At 25.5% G+C, this 14,348-nt stretch overlaps 1 protein-coding gene across 19 annotated transcripts in view; it reads left to right on the top strand.

Annotated features, from left to right (window-relative positions):
- The window catches only part of LOC122509148 (ankyrin-2-like), a 186,960-nt gene that overhangs the window by 131,911 nt on the left and 40,701 nt on the right, over nt 1-14,348 (top strand). For 18 of the 19 annotated variants that reach the window (XR_006302307.1, XR_006302306.1, XR_006302305.1 and 15 more), the window contains 7 exons: nt 1,881-2,070; nt 2,171-2,306; nt 3,633-3,963; nt 4,073-4,276; nt 8,309-8,550; nt 11,343-11,397; nt 13,943-14,173. Coding sequence is in view for 5 of the 19 variants with exons in the window: in XM_043622970.1 (XP_043478905.1) it covers nt 1,881-2,070; nt 2,171-2,306; nt 3,633-3,963; nt 4,073-4,276; nt 8,309-8,550; nt 11,343-11,397; nt 13,943-14,173 (1,389 nt within the window). In the remaining 14 variants the exon portion in view is untranslated. Of the gene's footprint in view, nt 1-1,880; nt 2,071-2,170; nt 2,307-3,632; nt 3,964-4,072; nt 4,277-7,553; nt 8,125-8,308; nt 8,551-11,342; nt 11,398-13,942; nt 14,174-14,348 lie in introns of those variants that run through there. The other variant, XR_006302311.1, reaches the window with a different exon arrangement.

Below are 14,348 nucleotides of genomic sequence, written 5' to 3'. Positions count from 1 at the left end.
AATAATCCACTTTCAATTGAATTTTAAGTTCTTATGTTTATTTTCGTTTCTATAGAATGGTTATTTCTTTGTTTCTTAAATTTTTCTACATAAATTCGACTTAAAATTCAGTTAAATAAATTTTTTCAAAATTAAGCAAAATATATTTCTTTTTTGAAACTTTTGTAAAATGCTTTAAGAATATCAAACTTTTTTTCCTCAACATAATTCAATTATTTTTAAAATTAGTTTTTTCTATCTTTGGAATCAAAACCTGCATTTTCAATTAAATCAGATGGGAGCATATCGACTGAAGCAAAGGTCAAATCTGGTCTGCAATCAAATTTGATTTCGATCAATTATAAGAAGATAAACGTTGAGAAAGATAGTGGGCGCAGTAATCACTGACCCATTCAATTCTCTTTCTCTATATTTCATCTTTGTCTTCTCACACACCCACATTTAAGAAAAAACGGATTCCAAGTTGATTGATTGATCAGAGTTGCATTAATACTAAAGATGTTCTCTCTTTCTCTCTCTCTTATTCTGTCTAATTTAAAATGCAAAAATATTTTATGAAAATGAAGTTGCACATAAAAGTTTTCATTGAAAAATGACTGTTAATATGAAGATTCATTGTATTTCATATCACGACTAAAAAAAAAAATAATTCCGCGTGAGCGCATATAAAATTATTCCTAAGGAAGGTGGTTGCTGTCTATTTCACAGAAACATCTTGCTGATTATCATTCGTTGTATACATTATTTGTTGTGATTCGCTGTTAATGCTTGCGTTTTGTTAGGATTGAGTCATTTAGGTATGGATTAAACATTCAAGTAGAATAAATTTTTTACTATATTTCTAGCTCTTTAAAACTTGATAGTTTTTGTTACAGCACATTCGTTATTGAATGGTAAATCGCTTTTGATATACCTAGGCAAACTTTCCAATCGTGAAAATAATTATCATTCTTCTCTAAAACTAATATTTACTTATTTATTTTTTGAATATAAATTCGAAAAATTTTCTACGTAAGACAATTTGTTGTTTAGAATTGTTACGAGAATAATTTTTACACGTGTCGAATTGAAATTTCGAGAAAGAAAATTTCAATCATTTTTTTATTTGTTATTTATTTTATTTTAAAAATGAAATTTTATATATGAAAATTTCAGAACGAGAAAAATGCCTAAAATTCTTCTGAGAGTTCACTCTTCTTCTCAATGCTTTAATTGTCTTTTTACACACATGTTGCTTTTATACAATTCTTCTGTGTGTTTCATTATATACATTTCTTTTTTTTCATTATTTCGCAAGCATTATCATTCGAATGACAAACACACTATTATTTTTTTTACATCTCCGTATATGAAAGCACGTGTCAACAGAGCACATCGAATGTCTGCTTTTAAATACAGTTGATCAAGCTTTTAGGAAGTCTTGAAATATATATTTGCAAAATGACTTTTAAAATTTATTTCTTCTTTAACTTTATAGCTTATCGTAGTCTTTACATCTCCTCACACTTGAAACAAAACTTTTTTTTTATTTTTCACGTATTATTTTTTCCTTTAAAATAAAATTTTCGGATAAAATAAACAAATATTTTTTGTCCCGAAGAGAAATAGAAATAATTATGTAGTAAAATAATTACATGCTGTAAGTATTTAAAAAAAGAATTCATGTGGTATTTTTTTTGTCAGTTTAGAAACAAAAAGGCAAATTTAATTAAATATGAAAAATAAAAGAAGTAAAAATTTTAATTGACAAAAAATAATTTACTGTATTTAAAATCAGCGCTTCTAAATCTATTCACACATCTCACGTTTTTGCCATTTAAATACTAACAGCACGGGCATATTTTAATAATTTTATTGGACTTGCAACGTATGTCGCTTAGGCGGTCAGTCTCGAGCAGTCTGGGAAGATGTGACCGGGTCGACACCATTGACCTTCGTTAAGGATTGCGTCTCCTTCACAACAACTGTCTCGGCCCGTTTCTGGTTGATGGATTGCCGAAATATAACTGAAGCTTGCAAAATGGCGACAGATCTTTACACTCACGCAACCCACGTACCTTTTATGGCCAAGTGTGTTTTTCATCATTTTCTACTTATTTTTATTTTGCACTTTTTTTTAAGAATGCGATGTTGCATTCTTCGGTAATAAAATTTATTTGTCTTCTTATAGATTCGTAGTGTTTGCAAAACGCATTCATCCATTAGAGGCAAGGCTCCGCGTGTTCTGCATGACTGATGATAAGGAAGACAAGACTTTGGAGCATCAGGAACACTTTACTGAAGTCGCCAAGAGCCGAGATGTTGAGGCATGAATGTTTTTTAATTTTTTTTTCTTTCTCATAAAGGGAATATTATACTGATGAAAAATTGTATTTTATTATCAGTACTTTGTTTAATAACAAAAAATTTTTTTGACTACATTTTTTAGAAAATGTCCTAAAAAACAAAAGCAATTTTATTGCATTTTATAAAGGTTTTTTTTAGATGCATCTGTTGACCTGCTAACGAACATTTTGCTTCAGTTCCATCCAGAGTTATTGATTTTTCAAAAATTCGAAAATTTTTTAAAACACTTTTTCTTTGCTTTATACCTTCTTATAGAAAAAGTTTTGTCTCTTAGTAAGACATAAAAAAACAAAACTTTTAATCCATTTTATGAAGTATAATTCTATAAATTTTAACTAATTTCAATTTAAAAAAAATGTTTTTTATCCATATTTTCTAAAATATCTCCTAAATCCTAAAAGTGTTTTTTGCATTTTGTAGAAATATTTTAGACGCATCTTTTGATCTATTAACGAATATTTTTCTTCAGATCCATCCAGAATTATTGATTTTTCAAAAATTCGAAAATTTTTAAAAACACATGTTTTTTGCTTTTTACTTTCGTATAGAAAAAGTTTTTGTTGGCAACAATTTTTTCTCTTAGTAAGACTTGAAAAAAATAAATTTTAACCCATTTTATGAAGTATAACTATAAATTTGAACTATTTTCAATTTTTAAAAAAATATTTTTTGTCAATATTTTTTAGAATATCTCCTAAATCCTAAAAGTGTTTTTTGCATTTTATAGGGAGTATTTAATACGCATCTTTTGACCTATTAACGAACATTTTTCTTCAGTTCCATCCAGAGTTATTGATTTTTCAAAAATTCGAAAATTTTTGAAAACACATTTTTTTTTTGCTTTTTACCTTCTTATAGAAAAAGTTTTTGTTGGCAAAAATTTTGTCTCCTAGTAAGTTATGACAGAAATAAATTTTAACCCATTTTATGAAGTATAACTGTAAATTTGAACTATTTTCAATTTTTAAAAAAATGTTTTTTGTCTTTATTTTTTAGAATATCTCCTAAATCCTAAAAGTGTTTTTTGCATTCTCTATGGGCATTTAATACGCATCTTTTGACCTATTAACGAACATTTTACTGTCATTTTCTACAGAATTATAAACATTTGAAAAATCAAAATATTTTTGTGATTTTTGTTTATAAATACGTTAGTGATTTTAGACATATCATAAGTATATAGAATACTGAAAAAGGCATCGATTTACCTATTAGAAAACATAATGCTTGTGATAAATTTTTAGAAGTACAAATATTTCTAATTTAAAAAAAATTTTTAACCATAGGTTCTTGAGGGTAAAACTCAATACATGGAATTCGCTGGTAACTTGGTACCTGTATTGAAGAGTGGTGAACAATTACAATTACCATTCCGGGGTTTCAAGGAAAATCGAGTTCCCTTTACCGTGAGGATAAAGGATCCTGATGCAGCGGACATGATGGGAAGAATAATGTTTATGAGCGAGCCAAAAGTAGCGAAAGGCGAACCGCCACAAACGCCAATTTGCACGTTAAATATTCTTTTACCAGAAAGAATTTCACCAGACGCGAACGTTTCTCAATTGGACCTCTTGGAATTGTCGAAGAACTATAGCTTCTTACGAGACGGCGGAATAAGTAATTAATTTTTTACCTAAATTTATAAAATCGAAAGAAATCTAAAAAAAGAATCATTTTTTTGCCTCGACCAAATTATTCATGAATGATTTTCTATTTTAAATTTAAGGCACACCTGACACATTTCATAGAGCTACAATTCGACTGACCGATATTGCAAATTTACTTGACAACGATTGGGAGCAATTAGCAGCAGAATTAAATGTCAGTCCAAAAAAAGTCGAGGAGATCAAAGAGGAATATCCTGATAAACCTGCTCAGCAAGCTGCAGCTATGTTTAAAGTATGGAAAGCGGATGGAAATAAAGCAACGGGTAAGATAAGTTTTATTTTTGTATTGTTTAAAAATAAATATAAAATTCAATTAAAAGAGTCTGATGAATCCTTGGTAACAGGTGTGAAAGTTTAACGTCCACAAAAATGATTGAATAATTCATTAGCAAAGATCTAAAATTGCTTTAGCTCATTCGCGCGTATATTATTGCCGTTGCATAACTCTAAGGAATGTTTAACTCTCTTATTAATTCATATTTTGAAAAGATATAATACATTCATGACCACAACAACTTTAAAAAAAATATGTTTATTTCGCACTATTTGAAATGCAGTAAAAAAAATCGAATTTATTACAAAAAAAAATGCAATTGAATATTTCTCGGAAACGGAGAAAGCTTTTTCAATTTTTCAAAATAAATGTTAAAGCTTAAAAGTATTATTTTAAGAAAACAGTACTATCTTCTTCGAGAAAAATTACTTCTTGAATTCATAGTTCTTCAAATACAAATAGCAATTGTACTTTTATTTTGTAAATATTTAATGTCAGATTTTTTGGAAACGGAAAAAGTTTTATTAATTGTTTTAATTGAATGTTAAAGTAGAAACATAGTACATTCATAAACCATAGCTATCAGAAACCGAAGTAATCTTAATGATGTGAAATTATCTTTTGATTTTATACAATCTTGAAGGTAGTCCGAAGATGTGCACTGATTTTCTGAATAACCAATGTCAGATTTCTCAAAAACGGAGAAAGCTTTTTTAATTGTTTTAATTTGATTTTAAAGAGAAAATAAACTTTCAAATGCTACAGAAAACTTTAAAAAAATAATATCATCGATTTTTACAGCAACATAAATAGAGATTAAAATTGAGCTTTTATTTAATAATATTCAATTTTGAATTTCTCGGCAACGAAGAGAGCTTTTTTATTTCTTCAAAATAGATTTTCAAGGTTAAGAACAGTACTTCCAAAAAACATATTGTCCTCATTTGAATAAAATCATTTTTCGATATTGCACAGTCTTAAATATTGACATAATTTGTGCTCTTGTAATTCAATTATCCAATGTATGATTTCTCCGGAACGGATAAAGCTTTTTTAATTTTTTAAAATGTATTCTTAAGTAGAAAAGTGGTACTTTTAGAAACCATAATTGTATTGGAGAAAAAGAATTATTTTTTAATTTTACGCACATTTAAGTATAACCGAAAATTGAGCTATTTTTATTAAAATTCCATTTTGAATTTCTCCGGAACAGAGAAAGCTTTTTTAATTTTTCAAAAGGGTTTATTAAGTAGAAAAGTGGTACTTTGAGAAGCCATAGTTGATTTTGAGGAAAAAATCATCTTTCGATTTTGAGCAGCATTAAATATAGTCTTAATTTGCGGGCATATTTTTCGAGTATCCAATGTTGAATTTCTCGTCGGAAAAAAGAGCTTTTTCAATTTTCCAAAATGGATTTTAAAGAAGAATGATTCTACTTTAAGAAACCATAGTTGATTTCACAGAAAAGACAGAATTTTTTAATTTTTCGTCAACTTATAAATTTCAGCCAATTGGGCTTTTATTTCTTAATACCCAATTATGAATTTCTCCGGAACGGAGAAAGCTTTTTTAATTTTTTAAAATGGATTCTTAAGTAGAAAAGTGGTACTTTCAGAAGCCATAGTTGATTTTGAGGAAAATATCATCTTTCGATTTTGAGCAGCATTAAATATAGTCTTAATTTGCGGGCATATTTTTCGAGTATCCAATGTTGAATTTCTCGTCGGAAAAAAGAGCTTTTTCAATTTTCCAAAATGGATTTTAAAGAAGAATGATTCTACTTTAAGAAACCATAATTGATTTCACAGAAAAGACAGAATTTTTTAATTTTTCGTTAACTTATAAATTTCAGCCAATTGGGCTTTTATTTCTTAATACCCAATTATGAATTTCTCCGGAACGGAGAAAGCTTTTTTAATTTTTAAAAAGGGATTCTTAAGTAGAAAAGTGGTACTTTCAGAAGCCATTGTTGATTTTATGGAAAAAAATCATCTTTCGATTTTGAGCAGCATTAAATATAGTCCTAATTTGCGGTCATATTTTTGGATTATCCAATGTTGGATTTCTCGTAGGAAGAAAGAGCTTTTTTAATTTTCCAAAATGGATTTTGAAGAAGAATGATTTTACTTCAAGAAAGCATAGTTGATTTCACAGAAAAAAAATAATTTTTCAATTTTTCGTCAATTTATAAATTTCAGCCAATTGGGCTTTTATTTCTTAATATTCAATTTGGAATTTCTCCGGAACGGAGAAAGCTTTTTTGATTTTTCAAAATGGATTTTCAAGTAGAAAAGTGGTCCTTTGGGAAGCCATAGTTGATTTTGGGGGGGAAAAATTATTTTTTAATTTTCCACACACTTAAGAATAACCGGAAATGGAGCTCTTTTTCTTAATATTCATTTTTTAATTTTTCAAATGGATTTAGAAGTAGCAATATGGGATTCTTTATTTCTAAAAATGGATGTTAAAAAGTTGAAATTGTACTTTTGGAAAGTGTAGCGAATTTTAAACATTAAAAATTATCTTTCGATTTTGCACATTCAAGCAGTTTATAGAAAACCCTTGCTCTGCATTTTCTTCGTAAGAAAAGAAAGGATTAATAAATCTTTCTATATTATATTTTTATAAAGATTTTCGAGGAAGTAAAAAAATTTCTCTAATAAATTATTTATCTCTATCACTATTCGACAAAAAGAATATTTGAATTTTAAACGTACAATTCCGAAAAATGAAGAAATGACAGAATATAGAAATTCTTTAATTGAATAAAAAGGAAAGGTAACTGTATTAAAAATTAATTAAAAGTAAAGAAAAATAAGGAATCACAAATGATAATAAAATATAATTAAAATGTAAGTAAAAAAGTACTAATAATATATAAATAGCATAAAAGATAAAAAAGGGCAAGCTATTTTCATTTAATTGAAAGCTAATTACAATGAACAAATAAGAAAATCTTATTATACAGCATGGTTGTAAATGAAAAAAATTTTAAAAACACAATAATTGATAAGTAATGTATTTCATTGATTATCCAAATGTAAATATTATGAAAGTGAAGCTATTCAATGAATGCGTAAAAGAAGTGGGAAGTAAAAGTATTTTTTTTTATTTGGTGGATGAGTTTAAATATAGATGTACATGTCTCTCCCGCCTAAAGGAGTATTAAGACCGTTTGTGGAATTTAAAAATATCTAGAATCCACGACAAGATAGCAAGGTGAAATAAACAAGAATGTACGCCAGTTGAGTCATTAATGTGGAATCTGTGCAAAGGAACGTAGTTGATGATGTCATCATTCATTATTATGCCTGACATAAACTCAGGGTCCCTGTTCCCCTCTCTATTTTTTTTCGCTACCAAGCTAATTGTATTGCTATCCTGTACTGTGCGTAACATTATTACTATAATCAGTCCAAACTAACAATATAGCTTCAGTATTTATCCGACCATCCGACAAGCTTCATCTCTTCAACATTATATAAATTTTATTTTATATCAACTCTGTTTAAATATCGCAGTAATGATTTCTGATTAAGTGCCAAATTTCGTCAAATCTTATCATTGGATATTAATCCCCCACCCCCAAAAAAAGAAGTGAGAAAATTTCAGTGAACAAAACAACACTTTACTGGTGGGTCGTGAACCTTTCATATCACACACACACATAATTTATTATTCGCGATATCAAGAGTCCCGTTTTAATTAGCATTATAATTATAAATATGCACATAACATTGTATCAGGAATATGAGAATGACGTTCCTAATTCATACACCAGTGATTTAATGATATTATTCCGAAAGACACCAAAACAGAGAATTTCAAGTGAAAAAGGTTTGATTAATCATCATCATCATCAGCGAGAAAATTGTGTTTTAATAATTTGTTAAACTATAGAGAAAAAGATCTCTGAGAGTTGGATTTCTTTTTTTTTTTTGTAATGAATTATTGTGTGAGTGATGGAAAATTATTTTTGAGGGTGAAAAATAAATATTTTGGTTTTTTTGTTTTTGTTTAGGTAATACGTTAGAGAAAGCGTTACAAAAAATTGGTCGTGATGATATTGTGAAAAAGTGTATATTTAACGTTGAACTTGTGACCGACGATGTTGAGAAAGCCGTTGCCAAAGTGAGAATTGATCAACCTGGGTTCGATTCACTTAAGGAAGAATTGGGACCTTCAAGGGACACTTCACTCAGACGGAATGTCACACTTGATCCAAAACTCGATCCGGATTATGAGGAGCCGGATCGAATGAAAGTAAGAATTTTTTAAATAATTTTCCTTAGGTATAATTTTTTAATTTGATGGTATCAAATCGAATTTTAATTTTTAGGATCTTTTTCTTATTCGGCTATTTTTATTCATCTAGCCATAGACAATAAGTAATCTTGCTGCAAGCTTGAAAAATTTGAACTATTTTCTATCTTTAAAATTTTTTCTATTCAGCTATTTTCTCTTTGTTATTTGTCCTTTTACTTTATTAATATATAATTTTTATGAACAGTAAAATTTTTTTCAAAAATTTAATTATTTTCAACAAAATTTTAATAAAATTTCGCGAAAAAATTCAATTTTTTTTAATTTTAATAAATCCTTCTAAAAAATACAATTATTTGCAATAAAATTTCAAGAAAGAATTCAATTCTTTTTAATTCCTTATGAAAATTTTGAAAAGAATTCAATTATTTTCTAAAATTTTAATTAATAAATCCTTCGAAACAATTCAAATTTTTAAAAATTTTTCGAAAGAATCCAATTATTTTTAAAAATATGGTTAATTTTAATAAATCCTTTGTAACAATTCAATTATTTTTATAAATAGAAAAATTCTTTGCAAAAACTAAATTATTTTTAACAGTTTTAATAAAATTTCATGAAAGAATTCAGATTTTTTTTAAATAATATTTTTCAAAAAAATTAAATTATTTTCTAAAATTTTAATAAATCCTTCTAACAATTCAATTATTTTCAAAAAAAATTCATTTTCTTTAATTCGTTATAAAAATTTTGAAAAGAATTTAATTATTTTCTAAAATTTTAATAAATTCTTTTAAACAATTCAAATTTTTAAAAATTGTTAGTAAAATTTTTCGAAAGAATAAAATTATTTAAAAATTTTTTTAATAAATCCTTCGCAACAATTCAATTATTTTTATAAATAGGAAAATTCTTTGCAAAAATTTAATTATTTTTAATGCAATTTCAATAAAATTTCAAGAAAGAATTCAGATTTTTTTTTAATTTAATATTTTTCAAAAAAATTCAATTATTTTCTAAAATTTTAATAAATCCTTGGCGAAAATTCAATTTTTTAAAAAGATTTTAATAAAATGTCGCGAAAGAATTCAATTTTTTTCTTTAATTTTAATTAATCCTTCTGAAAAATTCTGAAAAATAAAATTTCACGAAAAAATTTTATTTTTTTTAATTCGTTATAAAAATTTCGAAAAGAATTCAATTATTTTTTAAAATTTTAATAAATCCTTCAAAACAATTCAAAGTTTTAGTAAAATTTTTCGAAAGAATCCAATTGTTTAAAAAATTTTTTAATAAATCCTTAGCAACAATTCAATTATTTTTATAAATAGGAAAATTCTTTGCAAAAATATAGGTAATTATTTTTAATACAATTTTAATAAAATTTCATGAAATAATTCAGATTTTTTTAATCCTACTTTTCAAACAAATTTAATTATTTTCTAAAATTTTAATGAATCCTTTGAAAAAATTGAATTATGTTTAAAATATTCAATTAAAATGATTCAAAAAACTATATTATTAAAAAAAAAAAACTTTAAGAAATTCATCAAAAGAATTTAATTATTTTTTAAAAAATTGTAATAAAATTCTAAAGAAGAATTCAATTATTTTCTAAAAATTTTAATAAAATATTTAAATAATTAAATGATTAATTTCAATTAATAAGAAACACGATTATTTTAAAAACTTGAAAGAAATTTTTCGTAAAATTCAATTTCTTTCAAAATGTTCAATTAAAATTATTAATAAAACTCCATTATTTTAAAAAAATTTAAAGAAATTCTTTAGAAGAATAATTCTTCTGAAGAATTTTATTTTATTTATTATTTAATTAGGATTTCAAAAATTTTAATAAAAATTGTTTGCAAAAATGTAATGATTTTCAATACATTAATTTTAAAATTGAAAATATTTCAAAAGAAAAGTTTTTGAAAATTACCCGAATACAACGATTATTAATATAGATTTTATTTTACATATTTATCCAGGAAATATTTCATTTTACCTTCTGCTTGCCGCAAGATTGCAGCAAGCTTGAAAAATTTGTAAAGCAAGCTTGCCGCAAGCTTTCTGGGTATTTTCTATTTTTTGAATTTTTTCTATTCAGCTATTTTCTCTTTTTCATTCATCTTTCACTTTACCTAGTATTTTTTCTTATTTTCTTTATTTATCCCGGAAATATTTTCATTTTATTTACAAGGACCCCAATTAATAAACACTGTATTTAAACTTTATTCCTGCTACAAAAAATAACAACTTTTACAATTCCTTTGCTTCCTACAATTGTTTTTCTTTCCAACATGTATACACACTTTTTCTTTCAAATTATAAGAACATTAAAAAAGAATTCCCGATCTTAATTGTATTCAAGATTAGGAAAAAAAAAGAAAAATACAATACAATTAAAATGAATTCAGTGTATTTGTAAAGTCCATTAAACCAGTTTTGAAATAAATGGTCTTTACTCAATCGTCACGCTTTAGTTAAATTCATACGATAAGAAATAAGTGAAGAAAAATAAAAAAAAGAAGAAAAAAATAAGAGTGAGAAATATAGAATGCAGAAAACTACAGTGATGCTCACTTTAGTCAAGGTCTTGTCATTTGGAATCTCAGGAATTCCTCAGCCTTGTTAATATATTGCTCTAGAATAATGGAGTGTTTAATCTTAAAATTAGCTTCAACGAAGTTCTTATTACGGTCCCCTCCTTAAAGAATCATTAAAACTTACATCATTGACTAAGAAGCTTCATTTTCGTTTAGTTAACCCGAGTGCTTCTTTGCTTGCAGGACTCGGAGTCTTTAGAAGATCTTGTTATCATTGCATCGACACCTGAAAAACCAAGTGAGTATTTCATTTCAATCAAATTTTTCACCTTATTTTTACTATTTTTACAATTTTTACTATTTTTACTATTTTTTCTATTTTTACTATTTTTACTACTTTTACCATTTTTACTATTTTTTTTATTTTTTCCCTTATTTCAATTTTTTAAACAAATTTTTCATGAAAGAAACAAATTTTTTTTCTCAATTTCTCACCATTTTTTCACGTATAGTATAAAAAAGATAAAAATACAAAAATTTTCAATTTTTATTCTTTTTAATTTAATTCTGTTTTTTTATGTTTTGATTTACAATCTTTTTTTTTAAGTATAAAAAAAATCTACTTTAATATATATGTAAAATAGCAAAGAAAAAACCTCCACGTGAAGTTGAAATTTAAAATTAATAAAATTAATAATTCTTAAATATTAAAAGAAGATATTGACAATAAGAATTTATGATTCACGGCATGTGTCACTATGCAGAAGCTGCAGTGATGCTGAAAAACAAATTTTTTTTTCTCTCTCTCTCTTTCTGTGATGAGCACGAATTACACTGACTCACATTATACAACAGTCACACTTTTACTCGCTTCATTCACTCGACGTTCTTTCTTGTAATGAAAGGGATTTTAACTGTCAGTGTGTGCATTTCAACTTTCATTTAATTGTGTGAATTCTTCTTCATTATTCAAGATCGGAACCTGTGAACAAGGTATTTTGCAACGTCCTATAAGAAAACGCGTTTTTATTCGCATTCGAATATTAATTTTATTAAATTATTTTTTATGTTTTCTATTTTTAAACGAATAATGGCATTTTATTTTTTATAGAAAGATAAAAATGAAATTTTTGACATTAATTCGTTTTTAATGGATTTTCACAAGGTAGTTTAGGTTTCATTAGGTGAATTTCAGGTGATATTAATTTATATTTGATTAAGTCGAATTCCTTGAAATCTAAATTTTCATTCAATCAAAATTTAATTTAATTTTTATTTTACGAATTTCACTTTTAATATTATTGAATTATTTCACTTTTATATTTAGAGAAATTTTCATTTACTGTAAAAATTGAAATTCTATTTAAAATATTGTTTTTAATTTTTAATAGATTTTTCGTTTAACAGAATTTTCATTTTGGCGAATATTATTTGATTAAATTACAAATAAGGTGACATTTTCTCTGTTTCATATTCGCGAAAATTTCTATTTGTCACATTTTTTATTAAGCTGAATTTTTATCTAACAGAATTTTTATTTAGACTAAAATTTTATTTTATGAAATTTCCATTCAGCGAAATTTTTTATTTATGTAATTTTTATGAAACTGGATTTTTATTTAAGGGAAATTTTATATTTAGTATTTTTTATTTGAGATTGCTAAATTTTCTAATCTGGATAATTATATACAAAAATAATAATAATATAAATAATAATAATAATATAAATATATATATATTATATAATAATAATAATAATAATAATATAATTATATACAAGCAAAAAAATATATATGAATTTTTGATTGCCATATTTTTTGTTTCCAAAAATTTCTATTTGACCGAATTTTTATTTAACAGAATTTCTATTTAAACAATAAATTTTTCTTTAAATTCCTATTTAGCAAGAATGTCATTTTGAAGAATTTTCATTTAGCATGATTTGCATTTCGCGTAATTTATATGTAACAGAATTTCTATTTATCAAGAATCAATTTCCCAAAATTTAGCAAATTTTCATTTAGCAAAATGCCAAGATTCTATTTGGCAGATTTTTTATTTAGCAAGTTTTTTATTTAGCAAAATTTTTATTTTGTGAAATTTTTATTTATATTGAACCGAATTTTTATTGAAGGAAATATTCAATTCCCAAATTTTCTATTTAATTTTTATCAAAATTTTTATTTAAATTTCTATTTTGCGAGAGTTCTATTTCGCAGAATTTTCATTTAGCAAAATTTTTATTTTGCAAAATTTGTATAAAAGGGAATTTCTACTTATCAAAAGTCTCTTTTCTCAAAATTTTTATTTGGCAAATATTTATTTCACAAAAGTTCTATTTGGCAGAATTTTTATTTAGTGGAATTCAAAATGGCGGCTCTAAAATGTCGACCAAAAACTTTTCAAGTTTTCGAATCTGGCCATTTTGAATTTATAAAGTTTGATAAAAAATTTGGGTTCAACGACCTCAAAAACCCCCGAGTTATCATTTTCTGACAAATTCTCCTAACTTTTCGATTTTTCGGTCGACATTTTAAAGCCGCCATTTTGAATTTTTAAATTCTGACCATAGATTTGGGTTCAGCGATCCAAAAAAAAAAAAAAAATATGAGAATATCTGTTTTTTCAGAATTTTCTTTAAGTAGAATAAATTCAGCTAAAAAAATATTTAAAAAAAACCAAATATCTTCTAAATATAAATTCTGTTGAATAAATATTCCTTTGAATTTGTTTTGTTTTCAATGAAATAAAAGTGAAGAGGGATTCACACATTTTTTTATTTAAACAAATATTTTTTACTTTTTTATTCGCAACTTTTTTGACACATTTTTTGCACTTAACAGCAAAGCCGCACGTCACAATCACGAACGGCACTGTATTCAACGGTACCTCGACCCCCAAGAAAGACAAATACGCCAGTGATGAGAAAGAATTCGAAGACATGATGGCTGATTTTATTCACCATAAATATCAAGAATCAGAACCCATGACAAATATAAGTCATGATGATGATGATGACGATGAATTTTTAAAGCGACAGCAAATAATTGCAGACGCCAGCAAATTAGTTTCCGGTAAGTAATTGCATGTTAAAAAAATGGGAATTTTTTTGGTGGGTTGAGGGGCCGTGCTTTGCCTAGCAAAAAAAATAATAAAAATTTTTTTTCAAAAATACATATATATTTATTATATATATATTATTAATAAAAATTATCAAGCAAAAAAATAATAAATGTTTTTTGAAGAAGC

Source organism: Leptopilina heterotoma, unplaced genomic scaffold, assembly GCF_015476425.1.
Source record: "Leptopilina heterotoma isolate Lh14 unplaced genomic scaffold, ASM1547642v1 Lhet_6, whole genome shotgun sequence".
Taxonomy (NCBI): domain Eukaryota; kingdom Metazoa; phylum Arthropoda; class Insecta; order Hymenoptera; family Figitidae; genus Leptopilina; species Leptopilina heterotoma.
Note: the sequence above shows the minus strand (reverse complement) of the source record. Positions and strands in the feature narration are given on the sequence as shown.